Source organism: Myodes glareolus, chromosome 3 (assembly GCF_982192425.1).
Source record: "Myodes glareolus chromosome 3, mMyoGla1.1, whole genome shotgun sequence".
Taxonomy (NCBI): Eukaryota; Metazoa; Chordata; class Mammalia; order Rodentia; family Cricetidae; genus Myodes; species Myodes glareolus.
Genome location: NC_142028.1, coordinates 31,739,264 through 31,762,575, shown reverse-complemented (window position 1 = coordinate 31,762,575; position 23,312 = coordinate 31,739,264). Strand labels below are relative to the sequence as shown.

General features: G+C 53.5%; 2 protein-coding genes across 4 annotated transcripts in view; one reads left to right on the top strand and one right to left on the bottom strand.

Moving 5' to 3' along the window:
- Window positions 1-23,312, top strand: part of Cacna2d4 (calcium voltage-gated channel auxiliary subunit alpha2delta 4) — a 100,561-nt gene that overhangs the window by 56,882 nt on the left and 20,367 nt on the right. For all 3 annotated transcript variants that reach the window (XM_087904333.1, XM_087904332.1, XM_087904331.1), the window contains one exon: window positions 3,355-3,435. In XM_087904333.1, the coding sequence (XP_087760459.1) occupies window positions 3,355-3,435 (81 nt within the window). The remainder of the gene's footprint in view (window positions 1-3,354; window positions 3,436-23,312) is intronic.
- Window positions 6,099-22,930, bottom strand: Lrtm2 (leucine rich repeat transmembrane protein 2). The gene is made up of 5 exons (XM_087904334.1): window positions 22,591-22,930; window positions 16,078-16,298; window positions 15,496-15,628; window positions 12,035-12,625; window positions 6,099-8,706 (listed from the first exon to the last, which is right to left on the bottom strand). Exons 3-5 carry the CDS (start codon window positions 15,560-15,562, stop codon window positions 8,252-8,254), a joined length of 1,113 nt encoding a protein of 370 aa, XP_087760460.1. The 5' UTR covers window positions 15,563-15,628; window positions 16,078-16,298; window positions 22,591-22,930; the 3' UTR covers window positions 6,099-8,251.

Genomic DNA, 23,312 nt, shown 5'->3' with positions numbered 1-23,312 from the left:
CAGGACATCGGAGAGACAGTCAGGGCCAGCCAGCAGACCCCCACAGACCCAGGCCACTGGGCAAGGAAGAGAGGTAGAGAGGTGGACCAAGCTGAGGGCTCCCAGTTCCAACCCTGGTTACTTTGGAGAACGGCAGGAAAAAACACCAGGATCCTCACTGAGTGTGAGGGAATCAGACCACTGAGAACCCAGGGGCCTAAGGCTCAGTGCAGCCTTGGTTACCTTTGAGGAAATGGCAGCCCAGAGAGGCTGAGGGGCTGGTCCAGGGCCCAGGAATCTAAGAAGCAGGAAGTATCTACCAGGATACCAGGATACCAGGATACCAAGGGCGCTGAGTCCAATCCAGAGGGGCTGGGACTTGGACAGCAACTACTTGTGGAATGGGTGAATATGGTGGACAAGGGGGCACTAGCAGGCATCTCAGAGATGACAGCATTCTCTCTCTCTCTCTCTCTCTCTCTCTCTGTGTGTGTGTGTGTGTGTGTGTGTGTGTGTGTGTGTGTGTGTGTTTAAACTGAGGCGAGTGTGCAAGAAGTGGTGGCCTGAAGAAGAACACCACTGTGTGTGTGCGCGCATGCACACCTAGACACACACACCACAGAGAGCTTGCCCTGGGGCTGTCAGCTTCAGGAGCCCAGACTTTCCAGGGCTCCCTCTCTAGGCTGAAGACAGCAAGGGGAGCTCCGTTCTACAACCCCGAAGCTTCCTTCTTATCCACTAAGCCTGTCACTCCATCCTGTGCCGTTCCCTCCACCCACAGACCGATGTCTAAAGTGCTTTACAAACATTTCCCTACAAAAACCCCAGGAGATAAGTGCTGTTGATGGCGTCTCCTGGGGAGACTTGAAGGCTCAGAGATCTCATTCTGTGATTCGCTCAGGCTTCTCAGCACAGGAGCAGTTTTTACAGCAAGCTAGAGTCAGGTCTGCCTCAGAACACCCCAGATCTGGGACAGGAGGCAGGAGAGAAAGGAGGTGTTTTCATTCCTGGGACCCACAAAGGAGGTTCTTAATGCCAAGCCGAAGGTTTTCCCTTGGTGTACACCTGAGGCAGAGAGGCAGGTCCTCCCACCATGTGAAGGGTTCCCCTCAGGAGAGACACCCACTGATTCCATAGATGAGACCCTGGGCCCCACCCAGTCAGGGTGACAGGCTGCCTCCTGCTGGCACTGTCACCAGGACTGCCTGCTAGCTGCTAGGGGGAGCTTTATGTGTCCACGAGGTAGGAGGGCAGGTGGGTGGGGAATTGAGCTGCCAGGAGAAGAGAAGGAAGCTGGGAACCCAAAAGGGGACTGCTGAGGAGGGAGGCAGGAGCTCGCTCGCTTCCTACGCCCTTGCTCACTCGCTCAACTCGAGCACACGCTGAAAGCCACGTGGACACTTCTGGGTCTCCCATCCTCCCTAAGAGAAAGAAAATCATCTCATCTCAACAGGTGTGGGGCTGCTGAAGAGGCGGCCGGGTAGGGCAGCCTCCCAGCGGGTCTGAGGTTTGGGCAGATTGAGTGCTGCCCCCTTGAGCTGTGCCTATACCACCCTCCAGGACACTACAACCCGCCAGCACCAAGGACCTGGGCCTGGGCCTTCACATTCATCTCTCCTCTTCCTGGACTTATTCCCACAGGTCCCAGGCCATGAGACCATTGATCCCTAACCTTGAAATTCCCAAGGTCCCCAGAGATTACCTGAGTGCTTCCCACAAGCCTGTGCTAGCTGGAAGGCAGGCTACAGAGCCAAGGCTACAGAGCTGAGGATTCCTGCAGGAGTCCCCACGTTCATGCCTTAAAGGTGTTCCCCGAAACAAAGTGGTGAGGGGTCTGGTCTCTGTTTCTACTCTAGTTCCTTTGACTCTGGCCTGGTAAATTTCTGGAATCAAGGACAGCTCAAGTGTCGTGAGTTCCCAAAGTCTGGGTATAGTTAGATTCTTGAGACGTGTTGAAGATAGCAAGGTATCAGGGGAACCATAACAACACAGCCAGCGTGTGACCATGCTTGGCCCCATTACAGAGGCTCTGCTCTTTGTCTGTCTCCAGGAGGCTCTGAGGACTGGTTATCATAGGCAGTGTTCACCACGAGGGCATTTGACAGGACAGGACAGTACATGATCTTGGACTATGTAATGGAATCTGACCTCTAGACAAGAGGTGGCCTTTGGAAAGCTGGCCTAGCACATGGATGGACAGAGGTCAGAGGTCATACAGCAATCAGCTGGGAAGATGCTCTCATATGGAGCTGAACCGATCCTCTGAATCTTGCTCCCAGGATAGCCTGGTTCTTCTAAAAGAAGTGAGAGGCAACCCAGGCCTCCAGGCACCTGGCAGAAAGTTCTAGAAGGGCAGCAATGAAACAGGAAGTCATTACGGTGGTGAGTTGGGTGTTACCCACAAGGATCCATGAAGCCTCATAGATGTGTTAGATACCATCCTGGCTGCTACGGGAGGCCGTTGTCCACCGCATCTGGCCTCTGAGCGGGACCATTGCTGTCACCTCTCTGCGACTCTGAAAGGCAAGGCAGGGTCACCCACCACCCAGGCATGGGATGCTTTCAGCCTGTCCCTCAACATGAGGCACATATGTGGCTCCTGTCCAGGTAGATTCTATTGTTGACTTGACAGCAGACGGTCAGCTGGCGAGAAGACAGGGAACTCAATAATTGCCTTAATCAGTGGCACAGTCTTGTTAACTGTAGAAGGGCCTAGATCACCATGGACAGTGCCATCCCCAGGCAGGTGGGCCTGAGTTGTGCAGGAAAGCAGGCTGAGCACCAACCAGGGATTGATCTAGAGAGCAAGCCGGGAGTCAGCATTATCCCACTAATTTCTGCTTCCTGCTCCTGCCCTGACTGCCTGTCCTGGCTTCCCTCGACGCAGGAATGTGGCCTGGAGTGGAAGATGAAATCCACTCTTTCCTCCCCAGGCTGCTTCTGGTTGTGGTGTTTATCACAGAAACAGGATAAGACAATGAGCGTATGGGAAGACAGCTGTGGCCGGGTCCTGTCACAACTGCAAGGGAGCTAAGCAGGAACAGCAGGCAGATGGGTTTGCTCCCTGGAGATGGAGCAAAGTCACAGTGCCACCGTGATGCCAGAATCACTTGGCTCAGGCTGGCAGGGGCTAAGAATTAATCCCCGCAAGTTCTGATTTGTTCAGATTCGGGGACAGCAAGGGACCTTCAGGACACTGTTGAAAGATGGGTGGTGGGCAGCAACAAGCCATTGTCAACAGGATTCTTCTCCGACTTCACCCTTTTCAGGGAGAGCTTATCCTGGAATCCCTATTTGTCTCCTATTCCAAAAGATAGGCTCACCCCAACCTCCCCCTGCAGGCACCGAGAATAACGATCATTCTCACTTTCCCAGATAGCCCAGGCAAGCCAGTGGCGGTAAGGGCCAGCACTGCGGTAACTGTGACGGTGGATGGGAAGACGGCCATTGCGGCAGGTAGGCGCTACCCTGAACCTCTGAGGTAGGAGCCCCAAGGCAGTGTCAAGGTGAGGGCTGGCAGGGCGGGGCTGGCTCTGCCAGAGCACCTGTCTAGCTGGCCTGAGGCCATTTCCATTCCCAGCACCACACACCCAGGAAGAAAGAATAAGATGCCCTGGATATGTGGATTCTAAATTTTCCCAGGAGGAATACCGGGGACAGGAAGTGGATGCTTACGTCATTTTGTTTATAAAACCATAAAACCAAAAAAGATTCACAGAGTAAAATGAAGCTCAGAGAGGTTAAAATACCTTCTCAAGGTCACACAGGGCAGGGACGACCTGACCTCTATCCCTGAAACACTGACATTACCTTGAGCTCTAGACCTGAGCTCATGACTCTGCACTTTCTACCTGGAATTCAGGGTAACCTAGGGAGCCCATATTACAGACAAAGAAACTAAGGGATGGAGGAGTTATTTGTCCCGAGTCCCACAGCTAGTAGTAAAGCTAGATCCTGGACTCAGAACACCTCTCTTTGGGACCCAGGGTTACTCCCTGCTGTTTGCCTCCACTTCTAAAACAAAAGCACCCGGTGGGCCTCATAAGCTTGGCCTGACTTTGCAGTTTCTGGGTGGCAAGGACAGTCCTTGGCATCTGTGCCTTGCTCTTTGAGCGTCTGTGATCACGCCCTCCATGTTCTTCAAGAAGCTGTGCAATCCATGGTCACTCAACCTGGTGGAGCTGGGGTGCCAGGCACCTGTCTCATACCCCAGGAGCCTGGCCAGATGGGAGGCTAGTGACAGACAGGACCCTGGCCTCTTCCCAAGGCTGGGAGTGTCTAGGGGAGGAACAGGAGGGGCCGGCCTGAGTTTCCTCAAGGAGCCCTGGCTGCCCAGAGTCAGGGTTCCTGTGGATTCCCTCCCGGACTGAGGTAGGGGAAGGTGGCTCAGCAGCACATCCAGCCCAGCATCCCTGGCAGTCTGAAAAGTGCCTCCCACCCTGCAGAGAGGATGATTATATCCTAGCAGCTCTTCCGGAGCCCATGGCATGCCAAGCCCAGGCCAGCTGTGAGGCTCACTTATCTAAAATCCTCCTGTGGTTTAGTCCCAGCAGATCCATGACTACCTTGTTCTGCCTGGAGGTGGCCCTCTTGGCCCCTCTACCTTGAAGACCCGGGAAAGGAGAGAAGGGATATGAGGCCAGGCCACTGACTGTGCTTCCCCACACTCCCCAATTATCTGATTTAATTTTTAACTCAGAGTTGAGTTAGAGCCAGGAGGGGTTGCCATAGAAACCGTGTCCCAGTGCCTCTGGTTGAACTCCTTCAGACAGTCCCTGTGACGCTCAGGGTACACGGCTGTGACAGAAAAAGCATGAGGCGTTAGAGACCTGACACCGCGAGTTCACCTGCATCTCATTCTAGATTTTCCTCTCCCTGGTTCCGGGCACCACCTCCCTGATCCTGGAACCAGCTGGGACCGTCAGCCCAAGGACAGCAAGGTGGCGTGTCTGCTGTCCCTGGACGCTGGGGTCTTGTGTGCTCTCCAGAACAGGCTGGCATGCTGCACAGTGTATCAGCAAGGGCTGTGTCAGAGACCTGTCCTGCTGTCTGGAGAGGCTTGGGTCACCTTAGGGGTCTAGACAGACAGGACTGCCACCCTCTGAGCACTTCCCTCTATGAACCGTGCCTGTGACTTCAGTAGCAATGTGTGCTCTGCAGGGGACTCAGAGGGGACCAGATTTGGCTCTGCTATAGAGAGACCAGAGGAGGGTGAGCCTACTCTGACCACACCTAGAATGAAAGTCTCTCTGGCTGTGTGGCTTTCTGTACCCTGGGAGTTTATGTCTCCCTGAGGTCCGTTCCTGACTTAGTGAGATGTCAGCCCAGGAAAGCTCGCAAGGTGAAGGTTCCACATGAGTCTCTGGAGATGAACAGAGTTCAGAACCACTGGCCTAGAGGACAGTCCTGCCCTGGGGGTGACCAGCAATCCCAGAGGCCATGCTTTCTTCTTCCTTCCCTTTTTGGCGCTGCCCTCCCAGCTTTCCCATTCCTAATTCTATCTCCCTACTGGCTGACAGGGGCTTATTTCTAGGCCTAGATGTGGGGTGCTTATGTGGTACTGAAAGGCTAAGGTGACATTCGCAAAACTCCAGGAAGCTCCCACAGACCCCAAGTGAGGCAGCCCTTAACTAATCGTCTTGCCTCCTGGCAAGACAAGGGTCCTCAGGCAAGCAGAGACCACCTTCTGTGCAAATGCAAGCCTCATACCAATGGATTATCGTCCGCCCATGGCTGCCAGGACAGAACGGTCAGGAGCTGGGTGGACGCCCTAGGTGCAGAGCTAGCAAGGTCTGCTCACCTCGGTTCCACGAGCTTACTCTTCTCTGAGACTCCCATTTGCTGCCGCCAGACTGGAGCATACAGGTTTAAAATCCCAGCTCAGTCTTGCCCGGAGCTTGTCACCCTTGTCCTGAGCCAAATCCTCCCCAGGATACTGCCTTCACATCCCTCTCAGCCCTGAGGTCCTGGATACTGAGCAAGGGACCCATCTGTCACATAGAGCTCTCTGCGCCAGGGTGACATTCCTCTACAAATGGCTCGGCTGTCTGGCGACGCAGGGAGACAGGACACCAGTCTCCCCATGCCCACATCCCCTCCCACCCAATGAAGCAAGGAAATACATAGGAAAATAGTCTTTATTGGTCTTCTGAAACAACAAACCAGAAATATAATTTTGCCTTTAAAAATCTTCTGTCTCAGGCTAAAGATATCACCACTGACAACACCCTCCCTCCCCCAGGCCCTTAGAAAAATCCCTGCTCTGGGATTGGCCCACCAGCCAAAAGAGGAAGGAAGACTGTGGCCGAGCCTAGAGGATCCTGTGCCCTCTGTCTGTCAGCCAGAGAACAACCTTGAAAACTGTCCTGAGACTCCCGGTGCACACCCCTGCGAGTAGAGTAGGTGGTAGAAGAGAAGGAGAAGGATGCCAGGTTGTCCCGATGCCCTGTAGACACATCCTTGGTACCTGTGTCTAGCTGGCCTCTTTCTGGCTACCAACAAGGCCCTGCTCAAGGCAAGGTCTCAGCCTAGCATCTTCAGCAGAGGGATACCAGTCTCTAAGGAGGGGACCGCTGAGAACAGAGAGGACAGCAACCCTGAAAATGTGCACAGCCCCAGGGGCAAGAGTCTCCATCCCAAATAGGACCGCAGCCCCTTTTTAGCTTGGCCAGCCCAGGTGCAACTGCACACTCCCTGGAAACCAGGCAGAGCCTATGAACCTCTGGGAAAGGAAGTCCCCGCTCTGAGGACTCTGAACAGAATGTAGCCATCCTGTTCCTGTTCCTGCAGTCTGTTAGGAATGTGTTGAAGGCAGCCAACCTTGTTGAGACCTACTGCCTGATGTCTGCTCTCCTAAGGTGAACCAGCAATCTCAGAGCACAGCCCAAACCCAGCCTGGAGGTCACAAACAAAAGATGCAGATGACAGCAGGGACAGGAGAAGCAGAGGAACAGAAGTGAGGCTGCAGGAGTGGAAACTGCTCAGGGTGCCCGGGACCTGGTAGGGTGGAGGTTCCTAGGCATACCCAGGGGTCTGCAGCTGAACTCTCAGAAGCCTGGAACTTGTCCTGCATTCACGCACAACTCCTGCGTCTCTGGTCAACCTAGCAGGAGAGGTGCTAGGGTTGCCATGGCAATAGGCAATTCTTCCAGCAGCATGCTTTGGCCCACTTTAGAGGGTCTCAAAGGATCCCTGTGTTGTTGTCCAGGACCTAACCCCTGATGACATAGGAAGACTGTAGTCAAGAAGTAAGAGAGACTATGGCCTCTGAGCTGAAGGGACAGCAGGCCTCGGCCTCAAGTTTTCATGGCCTCCTTTCCCACCTGGTGTGTGTGTGTGTGTGTGTATGTGTGTGTGTCTGTCTGTCTGTCTGTCTGCCTGTCTGTCTGTGTGTGTCTATGTGTGTTCCTCTGCGTGTGTGCCTATATGTGTGCGTGCCTCTCTCTCTCTCTCTCTCTCTCTCTCTGTGTGTGTATGTGTGTGTGTGTGTGTGTGTGTGTGTCTGTGTCTGTGTATGTGTCTGTGCATGGAACTGTGATAGCAGTGCCCTGTATGTGACAGCGAACTAATATGTAGAGTAAAACCCTGTCTCAAAACCCTACACTAAAACAAAAATATAAAATTAGTAAACCCGGAGAACATAGTCAGAGGAGTCTATAGCAGATAAAGGGACAGAATGGCATCCACCCAAGGAAGACATTATAGTCACTTTGGTTTTTCTAAGCACTGGACCCAGATCACAGGGCTGGGGGGTGTTTGCACATTGGCACCAGCTGCTGAGAGCTGGACAAACTTCACACCACCAGGACCTAAGAATATCTTTCTGGCTCCAAAAGGAGTCACAGAAATCTACCTCTGGCTCCCCTGTCCCTCCCTCTCAGGCCCTAATGCAGACTGAAGTGGGAATGAGCAAGAGGTAGGGAGGGTCACCAGCTGCGCTGGCCCTGGGCAGGGGGAACGTGCTCGGTGCAGAGCGTGGTTCCGGTGTAGGTTTTCTTCCCTGTGGCCAGAAGCCTACAGGGACACTCAGGTGTCCCAAAGACCAGGGGCCCAGACAGGACCTTCCCCAGGAACCTTTGGCCAGAGGAAGTGTCTAGAAACTTGGAAAGAGACCGGGAGGCTGCTCTACTGGAGGACAGATGAGGGCCAGGGAGCTGAGGCAGGCAGTACCAGTGTCAGGCTGAGGCAGGGCCTGTGATGGAGGGAAGGGCAGCCCTTTGGTAGAAGTCCCATGGAGTCTCCTTCTGTCCTACCTGGGCCAGACAGACAGCTCTCATGCCACAGAAGAGATCTGTTTCTGATCTTCATGCTCACCCTCGGGGTCCCCCATCAGCGGCTGGCGCTTCTTGAGCTCCCGGTGGTACTTGGCCATGAGGGAGGCATAGATGCAGCCGTAAGCAGCAGCCACCACCATCATGATGCAGACAATACCACACACGACACCCGCGATGATCACTGTGCCGATGGCCCGCCGTACACTCACGGGCCGGTACCTCTGCTTTTGAGGACAGGCCGTGCTGGGCTCAGGCTCAGGCTCGGCCCCAGGCTTAGGTTTTGCGGGCTCTGGGCTGGCCTTAGTGCAGGGTGGCCCTGGAGCATCCATCCCAGCAGAGTTGTTCTCATCCTCTAGCTGGGAACAGTAGTTAAACATCTCCATGGGGACCGCACGCATGTCCTTCCCCCTTAGCTCCTTGGGTAGGGTGCAGGCAAGTTGGTCCAGGCGACCCCCTGCATCCAGGGAAAAAAAAGAGGTGCTGAGCAGGCATCTGGAACTGGGGTACCCTCCCCTCCAAATGGGAAGGCCCAAAAAGTACAGTCCTGCCAGTAATGTAGTCAGTCCTGATTACAGTCGAGTAAGAGGAGGTAGTACCAATGGACCAAGGACTACGATAGATGTATGTCAGAGGAGGCCACCACAGCTGCCAAAGCCATTGAAAATGGGCATTGCCATTACTTTTAGTCCACAGAGAAGCTCTCATCCATCTCATTCAAGCCTATCCCTCCGAGGTCACACTGACCTGCAGGAGGACAGCAGTTCCAGCTGGAGGCATGCTCAGGACATGGCTTTGGTACAGCAAGCCATGTTCCTGCCCAGACTGTTTGTCTCCGTCTCTGCCCAGGACCTAGCTGCTTGCTGATGTCTGTGAATCCCTGCCATTGCTTTCAACACAGTACCTTGGCCTGTGTTTCTTCTCACAAAGAGGACAAAAGCCAGAGCCACTGCCTCATCCCCTCCTCCACATAGGGTTCTGATGGCCTGAGAACATCAAAAAGAGGGCATGGTATCTGCCTGGGCTGTCAGGTATCCCAACACAGAGGTATCTAGGGAGGAAACCCTGGACAGGAGACTAGAGCTGACAGTACAGTTATCAAACTACCTTTATGACACTGGGGGGGGGGGGGACAGATAGGGCAGAGGGAAAATATCAGTCAGTGCCTAACTGGGCAGTGTTGGAGGAGGCTGCTTGTTTCGTTCCCGGCTGCACGGCAGCTCAGATCCAAAATAATCAAACAGAAACCACATTATTTAAAACACTGCTTGTCCCATTAGCTCTAACTTCTTATTGGCTCACTCTTACGTATTAATTTAACCCATTTCTATTAATCTGTGTATGGCCACGTGGTGTCTATCTCCCACAGGGCTACATGGCTTCTCTCTAACTCCTCCTTCTTTCTCCCAGCATTCAGTTTAGTTTTCTCTGCCTACCTCTATTCCCTGTGCAGGTCCAAGACAGTTATTATTATTATTATTATTATTATTATTATTATTATTATTATTATTATTATTATTGTATTCACAGCATACAGAGGGGAATCCCACACTGGGGTAGGGTATGTGAGCCCAGGACTAAGGATTGTAACCTGGGCAGACACACCCTGGGAAGTCGGAAATGGAGTCTAACTTTCTTTCGGTTTAGGAGAGGCTCAGCTACAGCATCACTTCCAGCTCCCTCTCTCAGCCCTGCCACCTCGAGTCCAATCTCACAACAGACATCCATCTTATCCCAGGATGCTCAGGATGCTGGTGGAAAGAAACACTGAGGTTTTCATTTAGTTTTTTAAGGAGGGCAAGGCTGAAGACAAAGTCTGGGAAGCTGGCTCCAGCCTGCTGTGTTAAGGGCAAAGATGCACCCTAAGGCCAGCACCAGGTCTTTAATTCTACCTGGATGGTTCCGGAAAAGCTGAAGTGCAGTAAGCATGTAACCAAGGCCACGTGGTTAGAACGAGGGAGAGCCATTAGGGCAGTGAGCAGGGAGTGACCTCATTTTCCTGCAACAGAGACCCAGGATTGAATCCTGGCTGTGTTGTCACCTGGAAATTATTTAACTTACTTAATTATGCCTAAGTCTTAGTATTCTTAGCTGCAAAATAAGGATATCTACCTCAATTAGCAGCTCGAGAGATTAAAATAGATAATGTGCACAAAAAGGTATTTGTAAACTGGGAACTAGACAACAGCATTAATCATCTCTTCACTTCAAAAACAGAATTATCACGGTGACTAACATCTCAAAGTACTTTATCGTTTGTAAAGTGTTTTTAATTAATGCATCCGAGTAGCATGGAAATATTGATTTAGTGGCTGGATGGGAAATGAATGGGGTAAGATAAGGGAACACACTGGATTATTTTTAGAATCCCAACACTGATTAGTTAATTCCACATATGCCAAGTAGCTGCCTTGTCCTGGGGCACTGACTGTGTCATACTGTGTGCACTTGATTTTATGAACAAATGAGCAAACGAGGCAGTGCTCCACTGAGCACTTCCTTTATGCTGGTCACTTTTCAAAGACTTCGTATGCATTTCCCTATTTAATTCCCGTGATCGACCTTTCTTCTTTTTACAGATATACCACAGAGATGTTAATTAACTTCTCAAGATCACACTGCTAGTAGGTGGCAGGGCCAAAATTCAAACAATATCTGGCACTTTTAAATCCTTTGCTCATTTATCCAGCCTCCCATTCCATCCCTGCTCTGCCTCCCAAGTGCTGAGATAACAGGGATAAGCCTGGCTAAGCATTTGTTCGGTCAATTCATTTGTTCATTATAGAACTTTCTCAGGCTAAAGAAAGGGAGAGGGGTCTGGAGAGATGACTCAGCAGGTAAGAGCACCTGCTGCTCTTGTAGAGGACCCAGGATCAGTTTCCAGAACCCACATTGAGTTGCTCTTAATTGCCTATAACTCTAGTTCCAGGGGAAGCCCTCTTCTGGCTTCTGAGGGCACTGCATGCACAAGTTGTACATAATACACTTGGGCATATGCACACATGCACATACAGTAAATAAATAAAACCTTTTTTAAAGTATGGGGAGAAGCCAGGAGTGGTGCTTCATAATGTTTAGGTTCGGTTTGGAATGCATAGTGAGTCCCAAGCCTGGGCCAAGAGTCTCTGGGTTAACAACAAAGAACTGTCAAGATGGCTCAGAGGATAAAGTCACTTGCTGACCAGGCTGATGGCCTGAGTTAGATCCCTGGAACATACATGATGGAATTGGAGAACCAACTCCTGAAACCACTCTCTGACTTTCACATGTGTTCTGGGGTGTGCTGTGCACATATGTGCCTACATCTGCATGTGCACACATGCATACACATGTATGCAAATAAATAATAAGTTTTTTAAAGGAGGAAATGGAAGCAAAACTAGAACCCTCTAGCTGCTTACTAAGTTTTCTGTCAAAAATTCTTAGGACAGGAAGCTGGCTCCACCTTCATAGGAAAATGGTTGTGTTTATGGGTTTCAGTCACATTCTGCCCTCATGGAAGAGGCAGGAGGCCTTATTATTCCCAGAAAAGGTGGTTGTTCCTCTTCCTGTCCTGCAGGGAAGCCCCAGGGGCCTACTAGTGGGATAAAAAGCACAGAAAAGCACCATGTGTCTCTAAGTCCCCATAGAAAACCTAAGACCTGAAAGCAAAGGTACAGTATGCCCTTAATGAGTCCTAACAAGCAGAGGGGAGCTGTGCTTGGCCTCCGCTGCCTGCAGGGAAGGAATGGCAGGGTGACCTCAGCCCAGCTCCTCACACAGGCGGGGTAGGTGGTAGGACTCACCTCTGTAGGAGAACCACTCCAGCCAGTGTTTGAACTCTCGAAGGTTACAGTCACACTCCCATGGGTTGTCCCCAACCTGAAGCAGCTGCAGGCTCGCCAGGGGCTCAAAGGTCAGCCGGTCCAGGCTCTGCAGACGGTTGGAGCGAAGGGACAAGGACCGCAGAGCCAGGAGCCCGTCAAAAAGGCCCGGGGGCAGCTGGGCCAAGCCATTGATAGACAAATCCAGGTGGCGCAGCAGCGGGGCGTGCTGGAGCAGTTCCCTGTCCAAGGTCCTGATGCTGTTGTTCCGCAGCTGCAGCTCTGTCAGATTGACCAGGTCCTGGAAAATGGACCGAGGTAGCTGGTCCAGAAAGTTGTTGGACAGGTCCAGCCGCTGCAGGTTGGATAGGTTAGCGAAAGTCCAGCTTGGCAGTACACTCAGTTTATTGTTCAGGAGCAGAAGGCTTTGGGTGGCGACGGGCACATCTGGGGGCACAGCGGTGAGACCCAGGCCACTGCAGTCCACCTCCAAGGTGCGGCTATCACAGGTGCAGGAGAAAGGGCAGGCGGGGAGCACCTCCACGGCACACAGGGCAATCCAGCAGGTGATCCCTAGGGAGGAGTCCGGAGGAGAAAGTAACAGGCTTGGGTTTTCCTGCCTCAGTTTCCCCTTTCCTGACGCATGCCCTAGTGTCTTCTTGGCCTCGTTTCTTTTAGCACAAGCTACAGACAGCTCATGGGTATTTACTGACCACACAGGAAGGTGCTCATGAATCTGAAACACCCATGTTAAAGGACATCACACTGTGACTATAATAGTCACCTTTGTCAGCGGAGTGGCCTGGAGGACAAGCCATACAGGTTCTCGGGTCCTGTTCACAGCCTCTTCCACTAAGGGTCTCTGAGCTTAGATGCCCGAATGCTCCAAGTGTTTACAAAGTGTAGTATTTTAAAGTACTAGAGCAATTTCTTCAAGTCAATGGCCACTAGGCTTGGGTCTTTCCTGTGGAAGCCCCAACCCCACCTGAAGCAGCTTCACGCTGAGAGGTGAAAGGGGCCCACAACATGCCCTATGGCATCTTATGCTGCCTCATTTACCTGATTCTCATGTCTAAGGTGGGACCCAGGCCCGTCTGTGATAACACTGTGATATCACAGAGCACTGTGATAACAGCGGGGTAAACCAGCTATTTGCAACGCTAGAAGTCTGTACAGGATTGGCTCCATCTACACTTGAACTCTGGAGCCCCCAGGCCTTCTAGCGTTAGGGTGCAAGGTAGCATTTCTGAGTGGGTCAAGTGGCAGGGTTCTTGCCATGTCTTGTTTTGGTCCAAGACCCTTCTGAGTAAAATATGTGGATCCAGCCTATGGGCTTCTGCTGGAAGTGAGCCCCGAAATGGGCCCCCTCTGGTGGTGGTCCTGTAGTCAGCCCCGCTGCCCCAGTGCTAGAGAAGCCTGTCTTTCTGGGAGCCTGGGAAATAGCTCACACAGTTCTGTCTCCATTGAATCAGCTCCACCTTGGGTCCCAAGGAAAGCCTCCAGATGGAGAACTGACCAAGTCCAGCCCAGCTGGCCCTACTTGAGTGGCCGGCAGCAAACCCAACCAGGGCACCTAGATGAGACAGTCTCCAGTCTGTCTGGTGGGTGTCTAGTCATCTAAATTCCAGAGGGCAGAGCTTGAGGAGACAAGATGACACTCTCCTGCCCTTTCCTGTGGGATTAATGGCAGTGAAGAATACACCATGAGACTGACACCTGAGTCACTTTGTTCCTGATGGGAAAGGAGCACAGCTTAGCTATTACAGTCACCCGGAGATCTCTCCTTGCTACCTAAGACCACCTGGAATGACCTCCACCTCTCTGAGTCAGCATGCCCCACACCACACACATGCACACACCACACACAGAGAGACACATACACACACACACATGCACACACATAGGCACACATATGCACATAAACACACACCACACAGAGAGAGAGACACATGCACACACACCACATATATATATACAGCCCCCACACACATACCCAACATATATACACACATACTCACACACACACACACACACATACACACACATCCCACACACACATACACACAAACACATACACACCACACACACACAGAGACACACACACATACACATACACCATCTGAACATCAACACTATGTTTTACTTTTAAGGAGATGCCAAGTGTGATGTACACATCTGTATTCAGTACTTAGGAAACTCGGGCAGAGAATCACAAGTTAGAGTAGTAGCCAGCACTACATAACAACTATATAAAGAAAATGAAAGAAGGAATGAAGGAGGCATAGAAGGAGAAAGAGAAAGAGAGAAAGAAAAAAATTGAAAGAAACCAGATAGGAGAGGAGAGGAAAGGGGAGGGGAAGGGAGGGGATATAAGGGATGGGGAGGTGTGGGAGGGAAAGGAGGAGATAGGAGGGAAGACAGGAGGAGGGGAGGGGAAGGGAAGAAAGGAGAGGAGAGGGGAGGAGGGAAGGGGAGGGGAGGGGAGAAGAGAGGAGAGGAGACCTGAGGAGAGGGCTCAGCCCATTGCCCCTTGAGGACCATCAGCATCAGGAGCTACACTCTACACACTTTCTGGTGAATAGACTTAGCCACTGGAAAGGGAGGAAACGAGGCCTCTCCCCCCACCCTGCCCCATCCACCTCCGCCAAATTCAGAGCCGGCAGCAAAGCGACAGGAAAACATAATCCTGTGCTGAGAGGTGTCAGCGTGAGCCTAGGACGAAAGGGATCTGAGCCCCTCGGATCAGCCATTCACCTGGTGAATAATTCAGGCTGTGCCATGCTAGGGCAACTGGACCGAAGGCCGGGGGAGGTCAGGCAGAGCAGTGTCCCTTTGGGTCACTTCTTACTTTTTACTGTATAGCCGTGGGCAAACCAGCTAGGGCTGACCTTATCCCTTTGAAGAGAATTTTCACGGACAAGGCTACTTTCACTACCATGTAATCTTAATGTGCGTGTGTACAGGGAGGAAAGGACCCAGTCCCTATGACTTCCACTGCCGCACACCAAGAACTCCCAACAGAGCTGGGAAGAATGCAGGAGAGATCCTGCTGGGGCCTCTGGGTTCATCCAGCAGAGGAGATGGCTGGGGCCATTGGAACGACAGTTTCCCTAATGGCTGAGGCTGACTGGGACTGCAGCCCAGGAGGAACTGATCTCTGTCCCAGCTCAGCACATGCTGCACATAGCACAGATCCAGCTAAAAGGAGTGGAACTGGACCACTCTCCAGCAGAACCCGTGGCTGGCGACTGCCAGGGAATGAGAGGCATGAGGCAGAACCAGCTGTCTAGACTCCCTCTCCCCGCCTCAGGAAAGCACCACAAATGGACTGTCTTTACTTAACAAGGCTGTGAGTCTGAGCCTCCAAAGCAAGGCCTTGGGCACCCAGGAAGGTCAGATATCAAACTGTCATCCCCCTGCCCCCACGCTGGACCCATACTCACAGGAGACCTGCCTCCACTGCAGGGCAAGCTTGTTCCTCTGCTCTGGGCCACCGCCTGGTGCCAGCATGGTGGAACCCACAGTCTCTGCAGCTCTGAAGAGAGAGAGCCCCTGAGCATGCACCAGTTGTCAGTCCTGAGAGAGAGAGGAAGGGAGGGAGATGGGTGGAGAGAAACATTTGGAGCCTGTTCCAGCCCAGGGGTTAGGGACAAGGCCCAGGTGTCCCTTTACACTTCTCATTCCCTCTCCTGTTGCTCGCTGTGATACTCTGTAGGGAGGAGGGCAAGAGGAGCAAGCAAGTTGTTTGCTTCCTAGGGGAACTGGAGGGGCACAGTAACTCCCAGCTGAACCCCAACTCAGCCCCTTCTTTTCCTCCCCTGTCTTTCCCTGACTCCCCTGGAGTCTCTCAACACCTTGGTGGGCTTTACAAATGATTTCCCTGCAATATTGCTCCCTCCCCCCCAGGCTTACCATGTCACAGGTGGGAAAATTAAAGCACACTTCTCCTAGGTAAAGGAATGAGCCCCCAGCTCCTACCTGGTCCTCTCATTTCTCCACCGGGACGCACCCCCTCCCCAGCTTACCATAGCCCTGGGAAGGCAGAGGCTGGGCCCTTCCCTTCGTAGGGCTTGCTGGCGGGATGTGAGTTGCTGTGTGGCCCCTGCTTCTGATCCCGCTGTCACCTGGAGGTGAATCACAATGAGCTGTCTTCTGCCCACTAGCCGATCTGTAACTACTTCAGCTTGGGGTTGTGGGTGGGTGAGGGTTCCTGCTCATCGGCCACTGGCCCAAGAGAAACTGAGGCCTAGAGAGGGTGAAATGGCAGAGGGTTAGAAGTATGTTAAGTGTAGGCAGCAGGTCACTCTTCCAAGGCAGAAGTGGGCTCCCTATCCTTTCTGGGGCCTGCCACAACCCAGAGTCTCCTGAAGGGGACCCAGGCCTCCCTAGCACCCCAGTTTCCTCCAGACATTGGTAAGAGCTATGAGATGGGGAGCCAGAGCCTGCACCTTGTCATCTCCATCAGAGGGGAAGCTAATACCACTGCAAGGCACTAGGGACAGTGGGAACCAGAAAACGGTCGGGGGGGGGGGGCTATCTTGTACCCCAGCTCCCTTTTAGCACCCAAAAGTCACTGTTTCTGGAACCACTCCTCCCAGGATAGCAGCAAGCTTGGCCTTTTTGACTACCATGGCCTCTGTATAGTTCCAGTGTCAGCCCTCAGTTCCGGTTAGTCCCAGAGCTCCCAGCAAATGGCAGAATGGAGCTGACTCTGAGGAGGTGACCGCAGCTGCCAGGGTGTTTAGAAGGATGTGCGGCCTGGCCAAGGTTTCCTTCGGTGTTTGGGGAACACTCCCATTGCTGGGGTGGGCGTTCCATTTAGAAGCCTGTGCGGCCTGGCCAAGGTATTCTTCCATGTTTAGGGAACACTCCCAGTGCATTCTCCCACCCTAACCCCATTTTGTTGGTTTACTGTTTTGTTGTTTGTTTGTTGTCTGAGCCCAGGCTGTCCTAGAACTTGTTCTGTAGACCAGGCTGGCCTCAATTTTACAGAGATCTGCCTGCCTTTGCCTCCCAAGTGCTGGGATTAAAGGTGTGTACCATAATGCCCAACCCCCCTTTCCACTCTCTACCTCCACTCCACCCCACCCTAGTGATCTTCAGGAAGCCACCAAGGTGACCCCATGCTGCTGTGCCCTATGCAGCCCTCAGATACTCTGCTCTGCTCCCAGCAAGGGCAGCTTGCTCAGTGCCCCTCTGCCAACCTTGACTTTACCTCCCCCACTTCCCAGCGGGGAGGCAACAGCTTGTAAAAAGTCCAGCAGGTGTTGTACCCCAAAACTGAGCATGGCTGTAACTCAGCCATGGAGGCTAAGGGCAGAAGCCTGGCCCTTGCTGCCATATGTGTGGGTTACGGTGGTTACAGTGTCTTGACCTCAGTTCTGGTATTGTTCTGGCTCAGGGACACGGGCAGAGTCTGTGGTTCAAATCCATAACCTCCATCTCCTTCCAACACACTGCAAACTCCGCCCTAGCTTTCCAACAGTGACAACCCGACGCTCAGTAGGTGGGAGCAGAGTGGGCACGTGGGAGGCACACATCACCTAAGGAATTTTGGCAAAGGCTCCCACCTCATCTTGAGCCCATGATGGGCATCTTCATCATCACATGAGGTCAGTCTCACAGCCGCATGAGCCCGACATAGGCTGTGGCCAGTCACAGGTGCCCATTCCATGGCACGCCCACCGTATTCTGATTCAGTAGATTTCTGCCCCTTCTATGCATGCCCAAACAGACCTGCCCTCTGAGAAATCTCCCTCTCAGTATGGCCCCCAGCCCTGACCTTCTAAGCAGCAGTCATACTACAGGTCATAGCACCTGTTAAAGAGCAGTCAGGTTACAGCCACCCAAATGTGTAGCTATCAGCAGTTTACCAAGGTTACATGGTAAGTGAGGATGGGTTACAGCCCTCTGAGTCAGACTGTTTACCCACTTCCTGACGGCTGTCAGCCTGCAGGAGCCCAGGAACGGAAAGGCTTGTGTGTGCATTGTATGCAGCAGAGAGAGGTGGGCACAGAAGGAGAAATATGCGACTAAGCATGTCATAACACGTGTGCTTGCACACATGCCTTCCCACACACAAATACCAGATCTGTGCAGCTAGGCGTGTACATAGGCACATACATGCACACCCACACACATACACATGCCTCGCTGGCAACATTCCAGCACTTCATTCAGGCAGCAGAGGGATGCCTCACAATTCCAGCAAACCCCCAGCAGGGGGACACAGGGACACTTCCAGCCTGGTAGGAAGATCTGCTGAGAACCCCACAAGGCAGCCACGAAGACAGGCCAGTTTTCTTGTTCAGCCTAGGTAGCGCTGAAGGCCCAGGGCAGCTCCTGCTCCCATTTCTGTGCCCTCCCACAGGGGGACAGGCTCCACCTGAAATTCCCTCAAGGTTCTTCCACCCACTCTGCCCCTTCAGTGCCACCCTGCCTGTGATGGCCAGGAGCCACGCGTAAACAGCGCAGCCCAGGGTGTTGTCTACTGAGATGGCAGAAAGGACTCTGGTGATTGGTATCCTCTGGAGAAAAGAGGACACGTCTAGAAGACACCGCGGCTCTCTCTAGGTAGCTGATCTACCTCCTCTGATCTGTGCCCCCACCCCGTGATGTCAGTGCCTTCCAGATCCTCGGATCCACAGAGCGAGTTTGAGAGGGACGCTTCCTAGCCTCTCCACCCCAAGCCCACCCACAAACCACCCAGACAAAGATCTTTCCACCCTGAAACAGCAGAGACTCCTCAGGAAAGGGGTGACCTATATTGGAAAGCAGAGGACAGCTGCTGCTGCTGCTGCATGCTGTTGCTGCTGCTGCTGCTGCTGCTGCTGCTGCTGCTGCTGCTGCTGCAGGCACTGACCAACTGCTGGAATAAATGAATGCTTTGGGGGAATGGGAGACAGAATAGAGTTGGAGGTCCTGCCAGAGGATCCTCTGTCCGTCCACCCCTGCCCCCAACACACACACACACCTCATGTTGCAGCTCATGGGCACTGGATTTGGGACCTGCTGGAAAAACTAGCCTATGTTTTGTTCTAGCCCCAGGAATAGAGAGTGGAGGGACAAGACTGGGCCCAGCAGGGGGTCCCAGACTCCTCTGGGCTCCAGTTTAGAGAACAGGGCTGATAAGCTAGGAGTGGCCAACCTCCCGAACCAGAAACATGTGATTTTGACTCTGATGGGCTGGTAAAAGCAGATAGCCTGGAACCTTTCAGAGATGCCAAGTCTCAGGTCCCACCCAGACTCACTAAGTGAGAATCTGCCCAGTACTAAGATCTCTGGCCAATCGGGGACATACTCAAGACTGAGAAGTATAGGACAGCACTCTCAGCCAGGGTTTAGCAGCTACCCGTCTCTAGGCCAGGGAACTGGAGACACCACAGGCTGCAGACAGTGAGCCTGGTGAAGCAGGAACAGAAAATGGCAGATATAAAGGAAAAATAAGTCTGGGGCTCACCAAAAATCTCAACGAACCTTGCCTAAGGCAGAGCAAGACAAGGGCACCAACCTGAGGGTCTCCTACAAGCCTTTACATGGGAAGACGCTAATGGCCACAGTCAAAGAACTACACGGTGTTCTTGGCATTCATACAGTCCAGTAAGATTAGAGTAACTATCAGCATCATAGGGAAACTGAGGCATGGAAAAGCTTGAGAAAATGGAAAACTATAGATTGGACTTGAGTTACATGACCACAAAGTTGCTGATTTAGTTGTCCATCCCCCGGGTGAAGGGTGAGTCAGATCCAGGGACAGACAGCCCTCTGTCTCTACATATAGGACTCTACAGTTTATCTCATCGTGTCTCACTGGAGTTGAACAAACAGCCATTCCTGTCCCCATCCTACCCATAGGCTGAATAGACCTAGAGAACCACTCCTGGCCGGGAGCTGGGGGAGATGATGGGGCGGTCCAGGAGTGAAGGGTTGGAGCGGCAGGCAGGTGAGGCAGGAGCGTAGCAGGGTGCAGTCTGAAGTTCCACGTGCTCCTGCTAACCCAACGGCCGCTGTACCCACCAGAGCTAGGGCGTGGGTGCTGTTTCCCCTGGAAGCCCAGCTGCCCCCTCCCCCAGCCGGGAGCCGCCAGTCAGACTTGCTCTGCAGAGCATCAAGGTTAGGTTGACAGAGTACACCTGCTACCTGCTCTCCAATTTCTCCCACAGATGTAGGCCTACTCTCCCTATGATGTGCGCTCACACTCAACTAAAACCGAAAAAAAAAAAAGCCACCTCACCCCAGGCGTGGGATCCACAACATTCCTCTCAGTTCCTTCTCAGTCACCCACAGTACCCCCTCAGCACCCCTCAAATCAAGTGTGCACAACATGCGGCCTGTGAGTGCCCTCAGCTCCCTGACCCCTAGGCCAACTGCTATGCACACCCTCCCACGTATCTCCCCCAGATCAAGGCTTCTGCACCAACGCCAGCTCCATACACCAAGAGGGGGAGCAGAAAGGCATTCACGGGCTACTCTACCCCCTTGGTTCTCCCCTTGGGAGGCTCAAGGCTAGTGGGTGGCTGAGCTAGGGCGGTGAGCCTGCAAGTCATCCTGCCCCATCTCGGAGGACTTCCAGGGAGCCTGGACATCTGGTCTGAGCAATTGGAATGCCATGAGGCCCAGAACACAGAAAAATGAAATGTCTCCTGGATTGATGTCACCAGTCTGGCCATGAGGCCCTTCTAGCAAGTACCCCACATCTGCTCTGCTCATCAGTTACCCCTAAGCACATACTGCCTGGTGAAGCAGTTTCTAACCACCACCCCCATCCCCGCTAGATGTCTGCTTGGGACAGCCATGCACCCTCCCTCCAGGTTCCTCTCAGCACACTGCCCTCTCACTTCCAGCTTCTTGAGCCACATTTCCTTGTCAAATTCTCCCTGCCTCTGACAGAAACCCTGGGAAGCAGAACAGGAAGGTCCTTGAGTCACCCAGCATACACCAGGGTTGCCCTGGGAAGCCAGAGAGTGCATTGAGGACCCAGAAGGCTCCCATGGTTCACTGCCTCCCTGGGCAGGAGCCAAGACAGATCATCCACCGCACACCCAAGTTTCACCCTGACTCCCCCCTCTTCCCAGCATTGTACACACATGTACACACACACACACACACACACACACACACACACACACACACACTAGTTCCCTCCCTCACCGCCCACCTGACCAAAGCAAGACCCTGGCTCTGAGTCTTCGCACTTGAGAAATGAAAACAGGGTACACTTGTCCTGCAAGCAGATATATCCTCTAGCCAAACCTCAAAGAACACAGCTAGGGGGCTTAAGAAGCCCGCCTCTTTGCCTGCCCTGCCTGGTTTTCCCCGGCTCCCTCTTCTGGCAGAGGAGGGAGCCCTCCTGCAGTGGGAAGGTGGGGGTGGGAGCGCTGGGCTCTTCTTGGCAGCTTGGAAGCTGATGTTGGATTTCCCTACCAGCTGGACTTCCCCCGCCCAGGGCCACATGCCGGCTCCTTCCCCTCCCCCCACCTGCTGTAGTTATCTAAGCTGTGGGCCTGTCAATCTGAGTCACACAAGGCAATGCCCAACAAACCCTGGCAGCCTGGTGCCAACATCCCCACCACCACCCTGGAATGCAGACAGCTGGGGGTGGGAGGCAGAGCAACCAATCAGAGCCCAGCCCCAGACCTGCCGGCCATACAGGAATTTGAACTGCAGATTCCTGGGCAGAATCCAGCATTATGAAATGGGCCTGGGGCTCCTGAAAACCAATGTCCTGCTCCAAGTCAGGCATCCGTGCCCATGACAGCCAAGCAGCCAGGTGAATGTGACCTGGCTGTACACTGTCCCTATACCGAGTGCCCAGTGCTCCTAAGGCGTCTGGTCCACCTGCTGCAAAGGCCATTATGCAGTGGCGGGCCACCTAAGCATCTCATGTTCCTGGTTTGTCTAGCTCTCCAGTGTGTTAAAATCAAGGCCTGGGTTTGTAAGGAAGAACTACCAGACACCCCCTTCTTCACTCCCAGCCACACCCCCACCAGCGAGGCTCCATCAGGACTGCAAAGACTGTTCCAACTAGCAAGGGCTCCTTTGCACCCTTGCCCAAGGACAGCTACCTGAGGGCCAGCAAACCCAGCCAGAGCAACTGGTATAAAGGTCCAGAGCCCTTGCCTCGCTCAGGGGGGTCCTCCACCCTCCAGCCCCATTCCAAGCCTCTCTGTATGCCAGCCTGTCTCCAACACCCAAGCTGTCTCCCCCTCCTCTGGCTTGCCGTTCTTCCTGCTGCAGGGACATTTCTATGCTACCCGGGGCCATCATGTGGCACCGGCTTTGCTCTCCTCCCTGTCCCCTCCTCCCTACCCCCTCCCAACAGAAAGCACAGCTATGTCCCCAGCACTGAGGGGTCAGAGTTCCTAATGCTCTGTACCTTTGGATTGCCCAGGTGTCTGGTCCCCCCACCCCACCCCAGCAACTGCCCTAGGAAGGAAGCCCTGCTAACCCTGCTGGGCCAGGTGGCCCAAAGTTCCCATATTCGAGCCAACCTCCTTTCGCGCCGACCCATTCTCTCTCAGAAGCTGCTCGCAACTCACCTTTTTGCACTGGGACCTGATGCTCAGACCAGGTAGCTGGACATGGGCAGCTCGGCAGGCAGAACGCGGGGATTTCGGGTCTGGTTAAGGGCAGCGGGAGCCTGGGCAGCGCCTGTGAAGGAGGCGGACCCGCAGGCTGAGCTGCCGCTGCCGGGGAGGGGGTTGCGGGGTCAGCGACAAACTGAAGCGAAAGAGGGAGGGCGGGAGGAAGACAGACCGAAGAGGGGGAGAGGCAGAGGGAGCAGAGCGCGCGTGCTCAACAGCGAGCAAGGGAGCAGAGGGAGGAGAGCGCGCAGCGGAGTGGCAGCTGGGGCGCATCTGCGATGGCGGGCACGCGCATCGGTTGGAGAAGCTCTGTGGTAGCAGGAGAGCGTTGTGGGTGAATCACCCCTGCCCCAGATCAAAGGAACCGCGCCTCCTCTCACCACCCAGCACTCTCACTAGCGGCCACCTCTGTCTGTCCATTTGGAAGGCAGGATCTTTCAAGGAGTACAGGACCCAGACCACAGCTTCACGGACTGACTTGGATCCCAGACCTGACGGGACACTGTGTGTCTCCTGTGTCAGAGCCCCCTCCTTGAAGGCTGACTTCTCGTCCTGAGGGTCCTCAGCGATGCAGCGATGCGGAGGGAACCGAGGGCCCTCTAGACAGGGAGCTGAGCCTCTAGATGTGACCACCGTTGGCCAGGACTATTTAGGAGAACAGGGTGTCAGAGTAGGCA